This window comes from Brachypodium distachyon, chromosome 4, assembly GCF_000005505.3.
Source record: "Brachypodium distachyon strain Bd21 chromosome 4, Brachypodium_distachyon_v3.0, whole genome shotgun sequence".
Taxonomy (NCBI): domain Eukaryota; kingdom Viridiplantae; phylum Streptophyta; class Magnoliopsida; order Poales; family Poaceae; genus Brachypodium; species Brachypodium distachyon.
The window spans coordinates 6,957,310-6,979,638 of NC_016134.3; the positions used below are offsets into that span (position 1 = coordinate 6,957,310).

Consider the following 22,329-nt stretch of genomic DNA (forward strand, 5'->3'; position numbering starts at 1 on the left):
TGATGTACATTGCGTGTAGAAAATCTCTTGTGTGTGTTGGACTCATAGGATGCGGAAATCTTTATAGTTTACCGGATCACAAAGCGTGATTCACAACTGTTTAACATTCCACTAGGTCGCTTTAGCCCACATGGTACATCCTTTGCGCTTGTGTGTTGACCCAACGGAGTTGAACTTAGTTAAATTGGTCGTTGTCACGTAGAAATGAGGCTCAACCCATATAAGAGATTTGTTTTACTAAAACACTTGCAACTATTGATATTAGTCCGGTTTTTTTACCAAAATAGTTTCATTAGCTCCTGAAGTATTATAAATACTAGCAGGTGAAATTTAGATCAAAGAATTAATTAGTAGATTGTGTTTCACGTATATGTTTTAAAATCTAAAATGAAAAGAAAAAAAAACATGTTGATTATAGAAAAATTGGGAGGAACCTAGAATTAGAGTCTTATGGGCAAAGACACTATTGCTGATTTACTAACCTCTATAAGAAATGCGGACATGAATAAAAAAACAACAGTTTGAGTAGTATCTACAAATATTACCGAAAACATTGTAAAATACGTTAAACTTCAAAAAGAACATGTACATTTTCGAGTATTAGGTACTCGACCTTGTCGTACAAGAAAGGGACACCGGAACAAGTAAAGAATTCACAATATGGACACTGGGACGTTACCTTAACTCGAGAATACCCGCCGAGCAATAGCTTAGTCATACCACCCTTGACGTTTTGAGATAACAAAGACATTTCCGGGACGAATGGTCATATTGTCCTGAAACTGGGTAAATTCCGTGTCTGGCATGTCTACAAGTCATCATGATATCCTCTTGTCGCCCTCGACTCTCTACCCCCTTCGCGTAAAACTTGCTCACAAGATCGACTTAAAGACCTACCCCTAAATGGATCGTCGACAACAACAATTACCATATAGAGAAGGGGAGCCACTACTTTGGGTGTGTTTGGCATGCAGTGGATCTTGATTATCCTATTTACCCGCCTGTTTTTGCCTACTTTAATGTTTGGCTAACCTTTGTTAGTTTTGTGGCTATTCTTAAAAAAAAATCAGGACAGCGTACGTAGAAACAAAACAATAAAACCGAGCTTAAGAGGTTTTACACTCGTAGGCCTATGCCAGAGAAGATGTAGTTCTCCGTACTCTTAGCAGCCCGGCCGTTGGCTAATCTTTGTTTGTTTTGTGGCTATTCTTTTATGAAATTGTAAAATCATTTGAAGGTAACACAGTGTAGCAACCATAAAACTGAACTTAAAAGTTTTCATACTTACGGGCCTATGCTAGAGGAGATGTAGTTCTCGGCATTCTTAGCAACCGGCCTAGTCTCGTTGAGTCCAGCCCTAAGTTAATAAGAAAACCTGTGATTTTTTAAGAAAAGAAAACCCACATACTTTCTCTGATCCATAATAAGTGTCAGAGATTTTTCCAATAAAAAAGCGTCAGAAATTTTTAGTACAAAGTTAGGGCAGTCCCACTGCTGTGTATCTAAAGCCGTATCTAAATGTATTAAATGGAGGTATAGATACGGTACACCCATTGCATTGTATCTTGACATCCGTATCTAAGGATAAAATATTGAGAGAATTCCATATTTGCCAGTCAAAATTTGCTCGTATGCCCAAATGCCACTCAGAATTTCCTTGTTTCAAATTTGCCACTCAAAATTTGCATGGGGCGTACAAATATGTCATTCCGTTAGTTGACCGTCAAGTAATAGATGGAAAGACAATTTTATCATAGATAGTATGATGATTTTTTCCTTTACACCAAAATACTCCATCATCTCATTTTGTTTGTCGTGCTAGATTTTTTTCCTCTTTTCGTTTATTTATTACTTGAAAATAAAGGAGAGAAGGCTCGCGGCGAAGCACGATGAAAACCCAAAACCCAAAGCCTACTACAGATATTATTTTTTAAAGAAAAATCGAAAGCCAAAAGCCCTGCCGAGCCCGTCACGCGCCGCGCCCGTGACCTACCGTGCGCCGGTGCCCCTCCTTCGCCTCCTCGTCCCTTCACAAAAGCAACCCTTCCCCAAGTTTTCTCCCCTCTTGTTGATACCCAAACACCGCAACTCCTCTCCTCTTTCTCTCTCTCTCTCTGTACTCCCTTCGCCGCCTCTGAATCCCACCCCGCCGCCCCCCATCCCTGCCACCGCGGCCTCCTCCTCCGCGGCCGATGTGCTCTTCTCGCCGTCCCAAAACCCTAAAGGTAACTAACCCGTCCCCTACCGCCGCGATCGGGCCTAGGGTTTTCGGGAGATTTTTTAGGGGATTTATTTTTGTGTCCCTGATTGTTTTTGCCGTCTGTTTGTTGTTGCGAAGGTGAGGCACAGGTGAGGGGTCCCGATCGGAGATGGCAGCGGCGGCGATGGCGGCGCACCGGGCCAGCTTCCCGCTGCGACTGCAGCAGATCCTGTCCGGCAGCCGCGCCGTATCACCGGCGATCAAAGTCGAGTCCGAGCCGGTGAGTCCTCTCTCCCCCTGATTCCTTTTGCGTGCTTTTGTTCTAGGGTTTTGATCGGGGTGGTTGTAGGTGCAAACTTGCTTCTCTGACTGAATCCAACTAGGTCTTAGTCTAGGGTTTTGATTGGATGTTGGTGTTTCTGTTGTGCGGGTCAGTGTTAGCCTCGCTTGTGAGAGGTGTCTATAGTGGGAAGTGGTGATGCAGTCAGTACTTGGTAGTGTTTAGGTAATCTCCTGTTTTGGTCTTTGGGATTGGGTTGTCTTGGTAGAAGCTATACTGTCTTGCCGCTATAAAATTCTCTATTTTAATGCTTGTGTAGTTGTGCTACATGCTCCTGTCTTAGGTTGCTACTAGTCTTCTAACTGTAGCGTGATGTCTCTGCTTTGTGGTTCATCCCATCTTGTGAGAGCACAGAAGTAGTTTTCATGTATACAATTATTTCTTACTTCCTTTTGGGGTTGGTGTTCTGTTCTGTATGTTCTTACTCATGCAAGTTTGTCGCAACTGAATGTCGTATCATGCAACTTTCTTGATTTTCTGTTATGATTTCTCTTATGTGCCCAGTATTCTTACTCAACATAGCTATCTATGCTTGTAATTGGTATACCAGATTTGTGTTACTGATCTTGATGGTTAACTTCATTGTAATAAGAAATTAGCTAGCAGGTTCCAGATTGATATATTTATTCTTACTAGTTCACTTTATTTAGAACTTTGTATTAGGATATTTTTGCTCTCATTGACATTTAAGGGGAAGCTATACATTTTTTTCCAAAGGCATTTAGCGACATGTAACTTCTATTCTAGTATTACTAGCTTTGGATAGTAATTTTTTTTTGATAACGTTTCACCTGATTCTAGATATTGGAGGATATATTATCGATGTCATACTCATCACTCATCAGTGACCTGTAAAGTTTAGTTTATCAGTAATGTCTTGGAATTGAATTTTATAGATTTAGCGCCCCTGAGCAGGTCGGTGATATACAACTGCATGTCTTAGCTTTAGTTACATTTGTGAAAGATTGGAATCAGAGAGAAAAAGATAATGGAAAAATGATATAAGAGAAGGCCCACCAGTGCAATATAGCCCATATATACCTCTGTCTAGATCCAACGCGCCGTGGTTTGTATGCTTCCTAGCTCTTATATGCGCCTAGGTGTGTGCCTTAACACTCCTTTTTGACTGTGAGCTAGATGGAGTAAGTACCACGGACCTTGCACATGTTAGAATGAGGTAAATTGTATGATCTAATCAATGTGGGTTGCTTGTTTCCTAAATATTTAACGAACTACAGTGATCTATTCACTTTACAAGGAGCAAACAGTAGTAAATTTTGGTGCTTATACCATCAAAGTACAAATTCTTAATGGATATCGTACCCTTGGAAAGTGCAATAGTTCCCTGACCCTCACACTGTCAGGACCAACTGGTTCTTTAGGAGGGCATCTTTTGTACGGAATACAATGTTATAGTGTGCTGTTTCCTTGAATGTTTGTTCTATTGAATATTTGAATGGTTCTGGTGTTAACTGAAGTGTGGGATATACTTCTATGCTTTGTTTACACCATTCACATAGCTTGTACCATGGGAACACCTGTTGAAATTGACATCTTGGTTAAAATTACTCTCTGTATTTTTGCAGCCTGCAAAGGTTAAAGCATTTATTGACCGTGTGATCAATATTCCACTGCACGACATTGCCATACCACTATCAGGCTTCCGTTGGGAGTTCAATAAGGTGACAGTCTTGTTTCTTTTAGATTTGTCTTCCATTATTTTTACACTTGATTTCATTGAATGCTTACTTTAACCCTTGGTTGCAGGGAAATTTCCACCACTGGAAGCCTCTATTTATGCATTTTGATACCTATTTCAAGACATATGTTTCTTCTAGGAAAGATCTTATGTTATCTGATGATATGGCAGAGAGTGAACCGTTGACAAAAAATACTATCTTGCAAATTTTGAGAGTTATGCAGATTGTATTGGAAAACTGCCAGAACAAGACTTCTTTTGCTGGTCTTGAGGTACATACCTGTTTTCTTTCTGTACTTCTTATCTCTTAACTGTGTTCCAAAGATAGGAATTCAGAGCCCTTGTTTTATTCCATTTATATTGATCATTCTGCATCTGTTCTTTTATCAGCATTTTAAGCTTCTGCTGGCATCATCAGATCCTGAGATAGTTGTGGTGGCCTTGGAAACTCTCGCTGCATTGGTGAAAATAAATCCTTCAAAATTGCATATGAATGGAAAACTTGTCAACTGTGGAGCTATAAACAGCCATCTGCTATCATTGGCCCAAGGATGGGGTAGCAAGGAGGAGGGTCTGGGCTTATATTCTTGTGTTGTGGCAAATGAGCGAAATCAGCAGGAGGGTTTGTGCTTATTCCCAGCAGACATGGAGAACAAATATGATGGCACGCAACATCGTCTTGGGTCCACTCTTCATTTTGAGTATAATTTGTGCCCTGTCCAAGATGCTGACCAAACTAGTGACAAGAAGTCATCTAATCTGTGTGTCATACATATCCCGGACCTGCACCTTCAGAAGGAAGATGACTTGAGCATATTGAAGCAATGTGTTGACAAGTTCAATGTGCCTCCAGAGCACCGGTTTGCCTTGTTTACAAGGATAAGATATGCACACGCTTTTAACTCCCCAAGGACATGCAGGCTTTATAGCCGTATAAGTCTCCTTGCCTTCATTGTCCTCGTACAATCCAGTGATGCCCATGATGAGCTCACGTCATTCTTCACAAATGAACCAGAGTACATAAATGAGTTAATCCGTCTTGTTCGGTCAGAAGATATTGTTCCTGGGCCTATTCGAGCACTGGCTATGCTTGCATTGGGAGCACAGTTAGCGGCATATGCATCATCTCATGAGCGAGCAAGGATATTGAGTGGCTCAAGTATTATCTCTGCTGGTGGAAATCGCATGGTCTTGCTCAGTGTTCTGCAAAAAGCAATATCGTCACTCAGTAGCCCCAATGATACCTCATCCCCTTTAATTGTTGATGCCCTTCTGCAGTTCTTTTTGCTTCATGTACTGTCATCTTCAAGTTCTGGTACAACTGTCAGAGGTTCAGGGATGGTTCCCCCTCTCTTGCCCCTCTTGCAAGACAAGGATCCTTCCCACATGCATCTTGTCTGTTTGGCAGTGAAGACTCTTCAGAAGCTGATGGAGTACAGCAGCCCTGCTGTTTCCCTCTTTAAGGATTTGGGTGGTGTGGAACTTTTATCTCAGAGGTTACATGTGGAGGTGCAGCGTGTTATTGGTGTTGCTGACAGTCATACTTCAATGGTTACCAATGATACATTGAAATCAGAAGATGATCATTTCTACTCCCAGAAACGACTGATCAAGGCTTTGCTCAAGGCATTGGGGTCTGCTACATACTCTCCTGCAAATCCTGCCCGCTCTCAAAATTCCAATGATAATTCTCTGCCCATGTCACTTTCCCTTATATTCCAGAATGTAAGCAAGTTCGGTGGTGATATTTACTTCTCCTCAGTTACTGTTATGAGTGAGATAATACATAAGGATCCTACATGCTTTCCTGCTTTGAAGGAACTTGGTCTTCCTGATGCTTTTCTGTCATCAGTGACTGCTGGGGTGATACCATCTTGTAAAGCTCTTATTTGTGTACCTAATGGCCTGGGTGCAATTTGCCTTAATACCCAAGGACTCGAGTCTGTCAGGGAAACTTCTGCGCTGCGTTTTCTTGTAGACACTTTCACTAGTAGGAAATATCTGATACCAATGAATGAAGGTGTTGTCCTCTTAGCCAATGCGGTGGAAGAGCTTTTACGCCATGTGCAGTCCCTGAGAAGTGCTGGTGTTGACATCATCATTGAAATAATCAACAAACTCTCTTCACCTCGTGAAGATAAAGTCATAGAACCAACCAGCACGGAAGAAAGAACAGATATGGAAACAGATGTTGAAGGGCGTGATTTGGTGAGTGCTATGGATTCCGGCGCAGATGGAACTAATGACGAGCAGTTTTCACATTTGAGCATTTTCCATGTGATGGTGTTGGTGCATCGGACAATGGAAAATTCTGAAACTTGCCGGTTATTTGTAGAAAAAGGAGGTCTACAGAATCTTTTGACACTGTTGTTGCGACCTAGCATCACCCAATCATCTGGAGGGATGCCTATTGCTTTGCATAGCACCATGGTATTCAAGGGATTTACTCAGCAGCATTCTACTCCACTTGCACGTGCATTTTGCTCCTCTTTAAAGGAGCATTTGAAGAATGCCTTGCAGGAACTTGATACAGTTTCTAGCTCATGTGAAGTGATTAAGTTAGAAAAAGGAAACATCCCATCTCTCTTTATTGTTGAATTTCTGCTCTTTCTCGCGGCATCGAAAGATAATCGCTGGATGAACGCACTACTCTCAGAATTTGGAGATGTGAGCAGGGATGTCCTGGAAGATATTGGACGAGTTCACCGAGAAGTGCTTTGGCAAATTTCACTTTTTGAAGAGAAGAAAGTTGAGCCTGAAGCTAGTTCTCCTAAAGCAAATGATGCCCAGCAAGTTGACACTGCTGTGGGCGAAACTGATGATAACAGATACACTTCCTTTAGGCAATATCTTGATCCTCTTCTAAGGCGACGCGGCTCTGGGTGGAACATAGAGTCTCAGGTGTCTGACCTCATCAATATCTATCGTGATACAGGTCGTGCAACTACTGACTCTCACAGAATTGGTGCTGATAGATACCCTAGTTCAGGGTTGCCCTCAAGTTCCCAGGATCAGCCTTCCAGTTCATCAGATGCAAATGTGAAGTCAGAAGAGGACAAAAAAAGATCTGAGCATTCATCCTGCTGTGACATGATGAGGTCACTCTCTTACCATATTAACCATCTTTTTATGGAGCTTGGGAAAGCAATGTTGCTTACATCTCGTCGTGAGAACAGTCCTATAAATTTATCCGCATCTGTTGTATCTGTTGCTACAAAAATTGCTTCTATTGTGTTGGATCACCTCAATTTTGAGGGGCACACAATCAGTTCTGAGAGAGAGATTACTGTTACCACAAAGTGCCGGTACCTTGGGAAGGTAGTTGATTTCGTTGATGGGATATTGTTGGACAGGCCAGAATCATGTAATCCAATTATGGTGAATTCATTCTATTGCCGTGGTGTCATTCAGGCTATATTGACAACATTTGAAGCCACCAGTGAGTTGCTGTTCACGATGAACAGGCCACCATCCTCACCTATGGAGACTGATAATAAAACAGGGAAGGAAGAGAAGGATACAGATTGTTCATGGATTTATGGCCCCCTCTCAAGCTATGGGGCAATTATGGACCATCTTGTAACATCATCATTTATTCTCTCTTCATCGACAAGACAATTACTTGAGCAGCCTATTTTTAGTGGAAGTGTAAAGTTTCCCCAAGATGCTGAGAGGTTCATGAAGTTGCTTCAGTCTAAGGTGTTAAAAACTGTTCTTCCCATCTGGGGGCATCCTCAGTTTGCAGAGTGCAATGTTGAGTTAATCAGTTCAGTCACATCCATCATGAGGCATGTTTACTCTGGGGTTGAAGTGAAAAACACTGTTAGCAATATTGGTGCTCGTTTAGCTGGTCCACCCCCTGACGAGAACGCAATTTCAATGATCATAGAGATGGGCTTTTCTCGTGCCAGAGCTGAAGAAGCATTACGACAGGTTGGAACAAATAGTGTTGAGATCGCAACGGATTGGTTGTTCTCGCACCCAGAGGAACCACCAGAGGATGATGAACTGGCTCGAGCGCTTGCAATGTCTCTGGGGAATTCTGATACATCTGCTCAAGAGGAAGACGGCAAATCTAATGATCTTGATCTGGAAGAAGAAAATGTTCTTCTGCCTCCCATGGATGAAGTGTTATCCTCTTGTCTTAGGCTGCTACAGGCAAAGGAAACTTTAGCTTTCCCTGTCCGGGATATGCTTGTGACTATCAGCTCACAGAATGACGGCCAAAACCGTGTGCAAGTGCTTACATATTTGATTGATCATCTGAAACAGTGTCTGGTGGCATCTGATCCTTTAAAGAACACTGTATTATCCGCTCTTTTCCACGTGCTTGCTTTGATTCTTCATGGAGATGCTGCAGCTCGGGAAGTTGCCTCAAAGGCTGGTCTTGTCAAGGTTGCTTTGAACCTGTTGTGCAGCTGGGAGTTGGAGCCAAGGGAAGGTGAGATAACTGAGGTCCCAAATTGGGTTACGTCCTGTTTTCTTGCTGTTGACAGAATGCTTCAGTTGGATCCAAAGTTGCCAGATGTTACTGAGCTTGACGTCCTCAAAAAGGATAATTCAAATACACAAACGCCTATTGTGATTGATGACAGCAAGAAAAGGGATTCCGAATCTTCTTCAAGTGTAGGGTTATTGGACTTGGAGGACCAAAAGCAACTTTTGATGGTCTGCTGCAAATGCATTCAGAAGCAGTTGCCTTCTGATACAATGCATGCTATTCTGCAGTTGTGCGCTACACTGTCAAAAGTACATGTGGCTGCTATTAGTTTTCTTGAGTCTGGTGGACTGCATGCGTTGCTGAGTTTGCCGACAAAGAGCTTGTTTTCTGGATTCAACAGTTTGGTTTCTACAATTATTCGTCATATTCTGGAGGATCCTCACACCCTTCAGCAAGCTATGGAACTAGAGATACGTCATAGTCTGGTTACGGCTGCTAATCGGCATGCAAATCCCAGGGTTACACCACGTAATTTTGTTCAGAATTTGGCGTTTGTTGTATACAGGGACCCATTGATATTTATGAAAGCTGCCCAAGCTGTGTGCCAGATTGAGATGGTTGGAGATAGACCATATGTTGTTCTGTTGAAGGACCGTGAGAAAGAGAAGAGCAAGGAAAAAGAGAAGGATAAATCAGTTGATAAAGATAAATCATCCAGTGCCGTCACAAAGATAACATCAGGGGACATGGTTTCTGCATCTCCTGGAAGTACTAAAGGGAAACAATCTGATTTGAATGCAAAGAGTGTGAAATCTCATCGCAAGCCACCACAAAGCTTTGTATCTGTTATTGAGCATTTACTAGATCTGGTTATGTCCTTTGTTCCACCACCAAGATCTGAGGACCAGCCTGATGGTTCCTCATCCACGGACATGGAGATTGACTCTAATTCAGCAAAAGGGAAAGGAAAGGCCGTTGCTTCCACACCTGAAGAGTCCAAGCAAGCAATCCAAGAGGCTACTGCATCTCTTGCTAAAAATGCATTTGTACTGAAGCTGCTTACTGATGTACTCCTAACTTACGCTTCATCCATTCAAGTTATTCTTCGCCATGATGCTGAATTGAGTGGTCCTACCCGGAACAGTGGTGGCATATTTAATCATATATTGCAGCATTTCCTTCCACATGCTACGAAGCAAAAAAAGGAGAGAAAAACTGATGGAGATTGGAGGTACAAATTGGCAACCAGGGCTAATCAATTTTTGGTGGCTTCATCTATTCGTTCTCCAGAAGGTCGAAAAAGAATTTGTTCGGAAATCTGCAGTATATTTGTTGAGTTCACAGACTCTCCTACCGGTTGCAAACCACAAATGTTAAGGATGAATGCATATGTTGATTTGCTCAATGATATTCTATCAGCCCGCTCACCAACTGGCTCCTCGCTTTCAGCAGAATCTGTTGTTACTTTTGTTGAAGTTGGTCTTGTTCAGTCTCTAACGAGAACCCTTCAAGTTATAGACCTGGATCACCCTGATTCAGCAAAGATTGTAACTGCTATTGTCAAGGCTCTTGAAGTGGTTACGAAGGAGCATGTTCATTTAGCGGATTTTAATGCCAAAGGGGAGAGCTCATCAAAGATTATTTCTGACCAGAACAATGTAGATTCATCAGCTAATAGATTCCAGGTTCTTGACACAACTTCTCAACCAACTGCCATGGTTACTGATCACAGGGAAACCTTCAATGCTGTTCACACTTCACGAAGTTCAGATTCAGTGGCAGATGAGATGGATCATGACCGTGATCTGGATGGAAGCTTTGCCCGTGATGGCGAAGATGATTTTATGCATGAGATTGCTGAAGATAGAACTGGAAATGAGTCCACAATGGAAATTAGATTTGAAATTCCGCATAATAGAGAGGATGATATGGCTGATGAGGATGATGACAGTGATGAAGATATGTCAGCAGATGATGGCGAGGAGGTTGATGAAGATGATGATGAGGATGAAGATGAGGAAAATAACAACCTGGAGGAAGATGATGCCCATCAAATATCTCATCCTGACACAGACCAGGATGACCGTGAGATTGATGAAGAAGAATTTGATGAAGATCTGCTAGAAGAAGATGATGATGAGGATGAGGATGAGGAAGGAGTCATCCTTCGCCTGGAGGAGGGGATCAATGGAATTAATGTGTTTGACCATATTGAGGTTTTCGGGGGGAGCAACAATTTGTCTGGTGATACATTGCGTGTGATGCCTTTGGACATATTTGGCACAAGACGGCAAGGCCGTAGTACATCTATCTACAACCTTCTTGGGCGAGCAAGCGATCAAGGTGTACTTGACCACCCACTCTTGGAAGAACCTTCCATGTTACACATTCCGCAGCAGAGACAGCCAGGTATCCACGTTAATTTGTTATTATGTACTTCTTTCCACTTCTCTTGTCTTTTTCCGCACCTCCATCTTTTCTGACCCTTTGGTACCTCTAGTTTTTTTGTCATTTGCTACCTTTTTCCTTGAATTTGTTTTGTCCATGAGACCCTGCTAGACTCAACACATTTCAGCAGTTAGCTTCCTAAACTGTTACTACTAATACACACACTGTGTCAAGTCTGCTGTTTGCCATACATCATGGATAACTTATTCAAATTATTGTTTCTTTTCAGAAAATTTAGTTGAGATGGCTTTCTCAGATCGGAATCATGAAAATAGTAACTCCCGTTTGGATGCGATATTCAGAAGCTTGCGAAGTGGACGAAATGGACACCGATTCAATATGTGGCTGGATGATGGTCCACAGCGCAGTGGATCTGCTGCTCCTGCAGTACCTGAAGGCATTGAAGAGCTCTTGCTCTCTCAGTTGAGACGGCCTACACCTGAACATCCTGAGGACCAGAGTATTCCTGCTGTTGGTGCTCAAGAAAATGATCAGCCCAGCAATTTGCATGGATCGGAAACTGAGGCAAGAGAGGACGAACCGGCAGAACAAAATGAAAACATTGAAAGCGATGATATTCCTGCAGCAAGGTCTGAGGTGGATGTTTCTGCAAGTGCTGGTCCTGCACCACCTCACAGCGACGAACTTCAAAGAGATGCATCCAGTGCTAGCGAGCATGTTGCAGATATGCAATATGAACGTAGTGACGCTGTTGTACGTGATGTAGAAGCAGTAAGCCAAGCAAGCAGTGGTAGTGGTGCTACTCTAGGGGAAAGCCTAAGGAGTCTAGATGTGGAAATAGGAAGTGTTGAAGGACATGATGATGGTGACCGACATGGTGCTTCAGACAGGATTCCTTTGGGTGATGTACAAGCAGCTGCTCGATCACGGAGGCCTCCTGGAAGTGCCGTACCAGTTAGTAGCAGAGATATATCTTTGGAGAGTGTTAGCGAGGTCCCTCAAAATCCAGTCCAGGAATCTGATCCGAATGCCAATGAGGGCGATCAAGAGCCCAACAGACCTGCTGATGCCGACTCAATTGATCCTACATTTTTGGAGGCTCTTCCAGAAGACTTACGTGCAGAAGTTCTTTCTTCACGTCAAAATCAAGTGACTCAGGCTTCTACTGATCAGCCTCAGAATGATGGGGACATTGATCCTGAATTCCTTGCTGCACTTCCACCTGATATACGTGAAGAGGTTCTAGCTCAGCAACGTGCCCAAAGGTTGCAACAGACACAAGAACTGGAAGGACAGCCTGTTGAAATGGATGCTGTATCAATTATTGCAACATTCCCTTCAGAAATTCGGGAAGAGGTATGATTTGTTTTATTAATCTGTCTTAGTTTTAAACCCTGAACATGTTTTCATGGTCTTGTGTATTTGAACGAATAACATCTCTAGGATTCAGTTTCCAGTGTTGTTTTGTGTTGAGTTAACACAATCTTTCTCATTGATTCCAGGTGCTTTTGACGTCTCCAGATACCCTGCTAGCTACATTGACACCTGCATTAGTTGCTGAAGCCAACATGTTACGGGAGAGATTTGCTCATCGGTATCATAGTGGCTCACTTTTTGGCATGAACTCCAGGAACAGGAGAGGCGAGTCCTCCCGTCGTGGTGAAATTATTGGGTCGGGCCTTGATAGAAATGCTGGTGATTCCTCCCGTCAAACATCCAGCAAGCTAATTGAAACTGAAGGTACTCCCCTTGTTGACAAGGATGCTCTCGTTGCTCTTATTCGGTTACTTCGAGTTGTTCAGGTAATATCCCTTATGCAGCTGTTAGTTGTACTGTGTTTTTATGGTGCTGAAAGCAAATCTAGTAAGAATAACTTCTTATATTGTGTACAGCCTTTATACAAGGGCCAGTTGCAGAGGCTTCTCTTGAACCTTTGTGCTCACCGGGAAAGCAGAAAGTCCTTGGTTCAAATTCTGGTGGATATGCTTATGCTTGATCTGCAGGGCTCTTCTAAGAAATCAACCGATGCAACTGAGCCACCATTTAGGTTGTATGGATGCCATGCAAATATCACATATTCGCGCCCGCAATCTTCGGATGGTAATTATATTTTATCTTGTTTCAGTTTTCATTGGCAGAATGACTGTTTGTGTACTAAGAATTGCATTTGTATTGTGCATTGACTCATTTGTTGCCATAAACAGGTGTGCCTCCATTGGTTTCCCGTCGTGTGCTTGAAACTCTGACATACCTGGCAAGAAACCATCCTAATGTGGCTAGGCTCTTACTTTTTCTTCAGTTCCCTTGCCCACCTACTTGCCAGACTGGAACACTTGATCAGAGGCGTGGCAAGGCTGTCCTTATGGAAGGAGATTCAGAACAGCAGAAAGCTTTTGCACTTGTTCTACTTTTAACTCTATTGAATCAGCCACTTTATATGAGAAGTGTAGCTCATCTTGAACAGGTTCGTATGACTGTTTTTTTCTTCTCCATTTTTCATTATGGGTCTCAAATAAATTTTCTCAGCTCTCTTTCTCTTCATCTTTTGAATCTTCTGTAGTTACTGAATCTTCTGGAAGTTGTCATGCTTAACGCTGAGAATGAGATTAATCAAGCTAAGTTGGAAGCATCATCTGAGAAACCATCAGGACCTGAGAATGCAGCACAAGATGCCCAAGAGGATGCCAGTGTTGCTGGATCATCTGGAGCAAAGTCTAATGCTGAGGATAGTGACAAAACCCCTGCAGATGATGGAAGTAGCCTGCAAGCAGTGTTACACAGCCTTCCTCAAGCTGAGCTTCGGTTGCTATGTTCATTGCTTGCGCATGATGGGTATGAACTTCTAACTTCGGTGAATTAAGTAAATTATGTAATTTGTTTTCCGTACTGTCTATCATCTCATATTACTACAGTTTTTCTGTTTAGAAGCTAATGACGCTTTTGCTCAGTTTAATCTATTTTAGTATGATGTGTTCTCTTATCTTGCCTTATTCTTATTATACATTGTCCTTATTTGTTTCCAGGTTGTCAGATAATGCATATCTCCTTGTAGCAGAAGTTCTGAAAAAGATTGTAGCTCTGGCTCCTTTCTTCTGTTGCCATTTCATAAATGAGCTTGCACGTTCAATGCAAAATTTGACACTTTGTGCAATGAAGGAGCTTCACTTGTATGAGGATTCTGAAAAGGCTCTTCTAAGCACATCATCGGCTAATGGTACTGCAATTCTTAGAGTTGTGCAGGCTTTGAGTTCTCTTGTCACCACTCTTCAAGACAGAAAGGATCCGGAGCTTCTCGCTGAGAAGGACCATTCAGATGCACTGTCTCAGATTTCTGAAATTAACACAGCATTGGATGCATTGTGGTTGGAACTCAGCAACTGCATAAGCAAAATAGAGAGCTCTTCAGATTATACATCAAATTTAAGTCCTGCTTCTGCAAGTGCACCTACATTAGCAACTGGTGTAGCACCCCCATTACCAGCTGGAACCCAGAATATACTACCTTACATAGAATCGTTTTTTGTGACATGTGAGAAGTTACGTCCAGGACAACCTATTTCTGTCCAAGAGGCTTCGACGTCTGATATGGAGGATGCTTCAACATCAAGTGCTGGGCCGAAATCATCTGCAAGCCACACCAGTCTTGATGACAAGCACAGCCCTTTTGTGAAATTCTCCGAGAAGCACAGAAGATTGTTGAATGCTTTTATCAGACAAAATCCTGGTTTGCTTGAAAAGTCATTTTCTCTGATGTTGAAGATCCCTCGTCTGATTGATTTTGACAACAAGCGTGCATATTTCCGGTCTAAAATTAAGCATCAGCATGATCATCATCACAGTCCTGTTAGAATTTCTGTCCGCCGGGCATACATTCTTGAGGATTCCTATAATCAGCTTAGGATGCGATCACCGCAGGACTTGAAGGGTAGACTCACTGTACATTTCCAAGGAGAAGAAGGCATTGATGCTGGTGGACTGACAAGAGAGTGGTATCAGTTACTGTCACGGGTGATTTTTGATAAGGGCGCACTTCTATTTACTACTGTTGGAAATGACTTGACATTTCAACCAAACCCGAATTCTGTTTATCAGACGGAACACCTCTCCTATTTCAAATTTGTTGGACGAGTGGTGAGTAATGTGCTCCGTTTGATGATTATTATACTTTATGCAAGCATATTGTGTTTATCTCAATTTTTTTGCCCCACTCCCAGGTTGGTAAAGCTCTATTCGATGCCCAACTTCTGGATGTTCATTTCACTAGATCCTTCTACAAGCATATACTTGGTGCGAAGGTTACTTACCATGATATTGAAGCGATTGATCCTGCGTACTACAGGAACCTCAAATGGATGCTTGAGGTATGTTTATTTTTTGTGCGGGCTAGTGTTAATTACCCTCTTGCTTCCTTCTGGTAATCTGACAGTCCAGATGTGACCTGTTATCATTTTCCCTCTGCAGAATGACATCAGTGATGTTCTGGACCTCACGTTTAGCATGGATGCAGATGAAGAGAAGTTGATATTGTATGAGAAAGCTGAGGTACACCTCCCTGCTCATTTCCCCTCCCTCTGTCTGGTTATTTTGGCGGCTCTTCTAAGTACCAACTCATCTATGTAGGTAACTGACTGTGAGTTGATTCCTGGAGGGCGTAACATTAGAGTCACTGAGGAGAACAAGCATGAATATGTGGACAGAGTAGCAGAGCATCGGTTGACCACTGCAATTAGACCTCAGATTAATGCATTCATGGAAGGATTTAATGAATTAATTCCTCGGGAGCTGATATCTATCTTTAATGATAAAGAGTTTGAACTGCTCATCAGTGGGCTACCAGATATTGACTGTGAGTTTACTGAGTTAATACCGTGCTGTTAAACAATTTCGCATGTACTTTTCTTATTTTGTATGTCCTATTTTCAGTGGACGATCTAAAGGCGAATACGGAGTATTCTGGCTACAGCATAGCTTCTCCAGTTATTCAGTGGTTCTGGGAAATTGTCCAAGGGTTCAGCAAGGAGGACAAAGCTCGGTTCCTTCAGTTCGTTACTGGAACTTCAAAGGTATTGCTGATAGTCTTCTAGAAAAATATTCTGCCTCATGGATCCTGGGGTTACTTCAGTCTCGTTTTATGGTGCACCAATTAACTGCTGATCCTTTATCCTTATCTGGCAAGCCGACTTAAAATTTTTTGTTGCAGCATCCATTCTGTTGTTAAGCAATGCTTTGAGTGTAGTTTATATGCAGTGGTTTATGCTTTGAGATGAACTGCAGGTACCTCTGGAGGGTTTCAGTGCACTCCAAGGAATCTCTGGACCACAAAGGTTTCAGATACACAAGGCCTACGGCAGCACCAACCATCTGCCATCAGCTCATACTTGGTAACCAATCTTCTGTCCTTCCAACATGACTTCCCTTGTCCGAAACTCTGATTCTTTCATTTACATAGTCTAATTTGTTGTCTTCTTTTGCTCACTGCAGCTTTAACCAACTAGACTTACCTGAGTACACATCCAAAGACCAGCTCCAGGAGAGGTTGCTATTGGCTATTCACGAGGCAAATGAAGGGTTTGGATTTGGCTAATCAGTCATTTCTGCACTTGTGCTTTCACTGTCGGGTATTTGTACAGATATTATGGGAGTTGCAGATCTATTCCACAGCCTTCAAGATCCCGCTAGTTTCCTACCTAAAGCGTCGGCATTGCTCCCTGCTGGGGTCTTGAGATTTGTGGAGAAATGACCAACGACCGATGGACTTTGTCCAGGAAGTTTCACATTGCAAAGCGGGTTACTGCAAAGAATGTGCAGCGAGGAGTGAGCTTCAAAAAGACAAACTATTTGTTGTTCATAATATTGTTTTTTCTTTTGTGGTCAGTTTTGGCCGTTGCCCAGTTAATATATTACCTTCTCTTTACATTGGACTAAACTGGAGGTTTTTAAGTCTTTTACTTTGTATTCTTCCAAGTTAGTTTTGGGGGTAATAGACTGGTGGAATGCAGCAATAAGTCCAGTGCAAGTTTTCCTCTGCCATTGCATGCTTATTGCCTACGTTACCGCTCGTCATACTTTCTGTAGGTGAAACTCAGTCCCAGATATTCAGGATTCCAGAATTAAATTATTGTTGTCTACTTCCATTTCCTTCTATAACGTACCCGGCCATTTGGCTTGTGGTCTATGCACCATCTTCGCAGTTGCTGCTGCTTGCCCATCAGCTACATTATTGGCGAAACGAATAGAAACACGTACTCGAGTCATGCCTAGTTCCGCATGCTCAAAAGCTTCGATGCAAACTCTTGTGCATGGAGAGGATTAGTTATTTAGACACATGCTGCAGACGGTATTCACCTTGGTGATCTCTCGGCATATCGAAACTTCCATCCAACGGCGTTTAGTTGAAGAGTTGTAATGGAACAGAATTATTGAGAATAATTAGTTATGATCAATTAGGATTAATTAGTAGTTAATTAATAGTTAATAGGTCCCTTTTTATATATATGAACTCAACAAATGGAAACTACACACATTCATTTCATTCACAACGCGTGATATCCATCAGAGAGCGATAGCAAGATCAAAGCAAGAACAGAGAAGAACTCTTCGAGTTCCTGGGCCAAGGAGTTTGTCGTCGCCGACGAACTTACAGTGGACGCCGCCGCTGAATCCCGTGACACCGCCGGACTCGTCACCGCCGGACCCCATGTCGCCTATTTGGTCGACGTCAAGGACCTCGGATGCCGACACCAACCGCCGGAGAGGCTTGGCTTGCGACCGATCTGTCTTCTCCCACTCTGGCCGGCGCGCCTCCTCCGTCTCCGACCGAAGCCCCCTCAACCACGGTCCCTCCTCCAACTCCAGCCATGGCGGCGCCCCACGCCGGACCCGGGGCCGGTGGCTGGAACCCGGAGGCCCCTGGCCTCCCCTCCTCTCTCTAGGCGCGACAGGTGGAGGGTGGCGGTAGGCAGCAGCAAGCGACGGTGGCGGCCGAAGGCAAAGGAGATCGGGGAGATGGGCGTTGTTTGATGTGGGGATCGATAGGGAAACCTATCTGCCCCATCGATCTCCCGTTTGTTCCCCCGTTGTTCTCCCCCTATATCCCCGACCTTTTCAGCCAGGAAGGCCCAGGCCCAGGACGCCCCCAGCCACAAAGGCTGAATTGCATGAAAAGCCCGAATGTTTCGGTTAATCGCGATTTGGTCCAAATATCTGTTTAATAGTAGGAGTGTTTATATCTAGAGGTCCCTGAACTTATATATATTTAGATTCCAGTAGTTTTTTGTTGGATTCCTATTCAAAGACATCAGTCTATGTAAATATTATCATGTTCAATGTGTTTGTATGTACATTTCCTATTGCATGTGATATTTATGCCTTTGCAATTGAGATCCTTATTTCTTGCAAATTTGAGAGTTTTGTTTCATCAATTAAGTCCCATATGGCATCAATATGCACAAATTTGACTTGATTCAAGAAAAAGCTCCATTCGTAATAAGAAAAAATCATCACTACATGACTACCTCAATTTAATATATGTGAATCACAAGGTACTATAGACTTTCAATAACGGTAAAATGCTAAATGGCGTATGTTGCGTGGGAACATACACTTTATTGAAAGCGGTGAGTTATTTCGCGTAGTGCTGTGAGGTCTACATTGTGTCGGATGTACACAATGACTACCTTCAACGTGCTCTCCAATATTAAATTAAGAAATAATACAAAGTGCTACAGCCTTTCAATAACGGTAAAACGCTAAATGACGTTGAATGTTCCGTGCGAACATACACCTTATTGAAAACAATGAATTTTTCACGTAGAGCTGAGAGATCTACACCACTAATTGGTGATTATCTTCAAAGTGTTATTTGAGGTCTACACCGTATGAATTTAACGTCGCTCAAATTTCATACATTTTTGCAATTTTATTTACAACAATTACCACAACGGTTTTGCTTTACCCACTAGTAATTGACAAAATTCATGGTTTTTTAACCCCATGTAGGACAAAATGACCGGGAAAGAGTTCGATGAACTCGCCCTCGACGGCCATAACTATCCAACCTGGGCAATGGACGTAAAAGTAAGCCTTGCGACCCGCAATCTTTCAGCGGCCATCCAACCCCCTCCAAAGGGACAAGCGCCCATTGCAGATCTACACAAATATAATGCCTTATGCATTATAAGGAATCACATCCATCCTGATCTCAAATTAGAGTATCTTATGGAAGAAGACCCGTATACATCATGGCTCGCCCTTCAAACTAGATATGAACGGCAGAAGGCTGTGATTTTTCCTGAAGCCACACATGGATGGACTCAACTCCGCCTACAAGATTTTAAATCCATTGGAGAGTTCAATCATGCCGTTCATAAAATTTGTTCGAAGTTGCAATTTTGCGAGAAGGAACCCTTTGAAGCGGACAAGATTGAAAAAACCTTATCCACCATGCTTTCGGCTGATAGGATCCTCCAGCAACAATATCGTGCACGCCAATTTACAACATATTCTGACCTTATCCATGTTCTACTTCAAGCCGAGAAGCATGACGAACTCCTCATGAGGATTCATAATCAGCGCCCTGTCGGCGTTGCACCTTTGCCTGAAGTGCATGCCAATTTTCATAAAAACAACAAGTTTGATGAGTCATCTCGACGACCCACAAACTTCAAAGGCAAGCAAAAGAGCAACAAGAATTTTCAGCCACGTGTGTCAGAAAAGGGAAAAGGTACTTTCAAGCCACACTATGATAAATCTAATGTTTGTCAGAAATGTGGGTGCTACAAGCATATCACAAAGAAATGCCGTACCCCCCATCATTTGGTGGATCTGTACCTCCAATCCGTGGGACGCAAGCGACATGCTCATCAAGGACCAAGATTTGAATCACACTTCAATCTCCAATCAGACAATTCAAAGGAAGCTGGTTGTTCACATGACATTATGGAGGAACCAAGTAACAACCTGCCACTCCAAACGTCCGAGGACCTAATGAGCACGGAGAACATGATCGTTGAATTTACTTCAAATGACATGTATGAAGACCTAAGCTAGTTTACCTATCTCCAAAATAGATATTATCCATATTTATGTCCAAATGTTGTTGTAAATAATTATAGTAAATGTTGTCATCTATATTGTAATATTACATTATTGTATCAACATATTGGTACTTACATATTTGACATATGTATTGTAAATTATCATATTGTATCATCACATTGATACTTACATAAAATTTGTATGTATTCTATATATCTAGTAAGAATTTATATTAAAAGTTCTTCATTTTCAATATATAGTTTTCTACGGGAGTCAATCCAAAATGGATGAAGAATTTTGCCTAGTGGACAGCGGCTCCATGAACTCTATACTTTAATAAGTTATAGAGATATCCGTCGAAATGGGATTCATATAGAAACCCACGATGACAACAATTGGAATTTCTCATTCTACAAAAGTAACGGATATGGCAAACAAATGTTTGAAAAAATCCTTTCTTTATCGTCCGGATTATACTATACACACATCAAACCTATAGCTCATGTTGCGTATAAAATAATTTTTCAGAATGTCACTACATTCTAAATGTGGCATAGTCGCCATTGTCACCCTGGATTAGGGATGATGTGGAAAATTACTAGCAATTCGAATTTCAATATTTATATTCCATGTGCACTATTTATGCTACATCAAAAGCTAACTTTGGGACCTTCATATCTCAAAATACTAGCAAAACCACTCAAATTCCTTGAACCATGGTCTGGACTTTCCCTGTATTTCATGGTTCAATAAGTTCATCTACACGACGTCTCACGTGTGTCTTCAACCATATATATGCTAAATAATGAGCCAATCTAGTAAACTACAAGCTCATAATGCTGAATATCGAATTAAATCAATTCAAATTGACATTGTTGCATAATTCTCCTCACGTGCTTTCAATGATTATTGCCTGGTTTTGGGGGGTTGAAGCTCAACACTATGTCCCATACGTCCAAACTCAGAATGGTTTGATTTGAATATCTAATCAAAGGATATAGCTCATTACATATGATTTTTACTAATGAATTGCAACTTACCAACCTCATGTTTCAAGCAGTTCTACAAGCTGCTGACTTAATTCATAAGTGAACAACTGCATATCATAATAATTCCCCTATCCTATTTATACGTGGACATCTACCAAAGATTTCCCATCTGCGATTATTCGGTTAAATACCGATATCACCACCCCAGCATACATCAATGGCCCCTCACAGATTTGGGATCTATGTGAGGAATAACTGTATTTTCCGTCATTTACAAAATCTCGAGCCCCAATCAGGGGGTGTTATTTATGGCTAGTACACTGTCTATTTCACCGAGGAGCATTTCCAGGCATTAGGGGAAGATTTCAAGTACCAGAAAGAATGCCAGGAAATCAATATGAATGTCCAACACATTTTCTCCTCAAGTCCACATACTCAAGGATCTGAACCTCTAGTTCAGAAAATCATTCATTTGCAACACATTGCAAATAATCTGCCATACTCATTTACTGACTACAACGGTGTCATAAAAATCCTTTAAATCATGCAATTAATGTGCCTGAAAAAGTGGAGGTACCAATAAAAAACCACTCAACTCCCCATTCATTACACGAGGGGGAGAAGTATGGCCACACCACATGATTCAGCTCCTCGCAAGCAACGAAGAAAACTTCTGAGTATACTCTAAAAAAATCAGTAAATGCAATTCAACTTTACGTTGATAGATACCAAATGGGCAGTATACGCCCAACCTCCACAAACCCAGCTCGATAGTGCACACAATGAGTGGGACATCAGTATACCTAGACTTGGCCGCATTGGAAAACTGCGAATAGTCATCATCAGTACATAATCATCTATACGATGATCTCACGTGTGTCTGATCTACACACGGAACCATGCACAAATATCTAAATTTTGGAGAATCATCAAAAGACTACAAAATTGTTGACATACATTCTACACTATAATCGCAAAGAACCTCCTGAATGATCCTGGTCCAAAGACCATGGCCATGGCATAGTGTGTAAACACTCGGACTAGATTCAATCGAAGGATGCAGTGCAAGCAGAATCAGCTTCGCTCAATAAAAAGGAAGGTATCAGCGAAAGTAATACCTACACCAATTTTTCTTTCGAAAGAGGAATGAAAATAACGAGGTGGTGAAACTCAAAGGCGAGGCTTGTAGCACAAGGATTCACGCAGATACCTGAA

The 22,329-nt window shown here is 42.1% G+C and overlaps 1 protein-coding gene across 1 annotated transcript; it reads left to right on the plus strand.

Annotated features, from left to right (window-relative positions):
• Positions 1-2,071: 2,071 nt before the first annotated feature.
• Positions 2,072-17,217, plus strand: LOC100821130 (E3 ubiquitin-protein ligase UPL1). Its single transcript, XM_003575506.4, has 17 exons — positions 2,072-2,225; positions 2,339-2,480; positions 4,127-4,222; positions 4,308-4,511; positions 4,630-11,089; positions 11,358-12,445; positions 12,592-12,891; positions 12,982-13,189; positions 13,294-13,553; positions 13,650-13,921; positions 14,113-15,220; positions 15,304-15,450; positions 15,551-15,631; positions 15,710-15,935; positions 16,013-16,152; positions 16,364-16,470; positions 16,571-17,217. Exons 2-17 carry the CDS (start codon positions 2,370-2,372, stop codon positions 16,671-16,673), a joined length of 10,911 nt encoding a protein of 3,636 aa, XP_003575554.1. The 5' UTR covers positions 2,072-2,225; positions 2,339-2,369; the 3' UTR covers positions 16,674-17,217.
• The last annotated feature ends 5,112 nt before the right edge of the window (positions 17,218-22,329 follow it).

Excerpts from the sequence above, each read along its gene's own strand:
- LOC100821130 (XM_003575506.4), top strand. The coding sequence starts at position 2,370 with ATGGCAGCGGCGGCGATGGCGGCGCACCGGGCCAGCTTCCCGCTGCGA. Across the intron at positions 4,512-4,629 it reads CTTCTTTTGCTGGTCTTGAG|CATTTTAAGCTTCTGCTGGC; the intron begins GTACATACCTGT and ends TTCTTTTATCAG. Across the intron at positions 12,892-12,981 it reads GGTTACTTCGAGTTGTTCAG|CCTTTATACAAGGGCCAGTT; the intron begins GTAATATCCCTT and ends TATTGTGTACAG.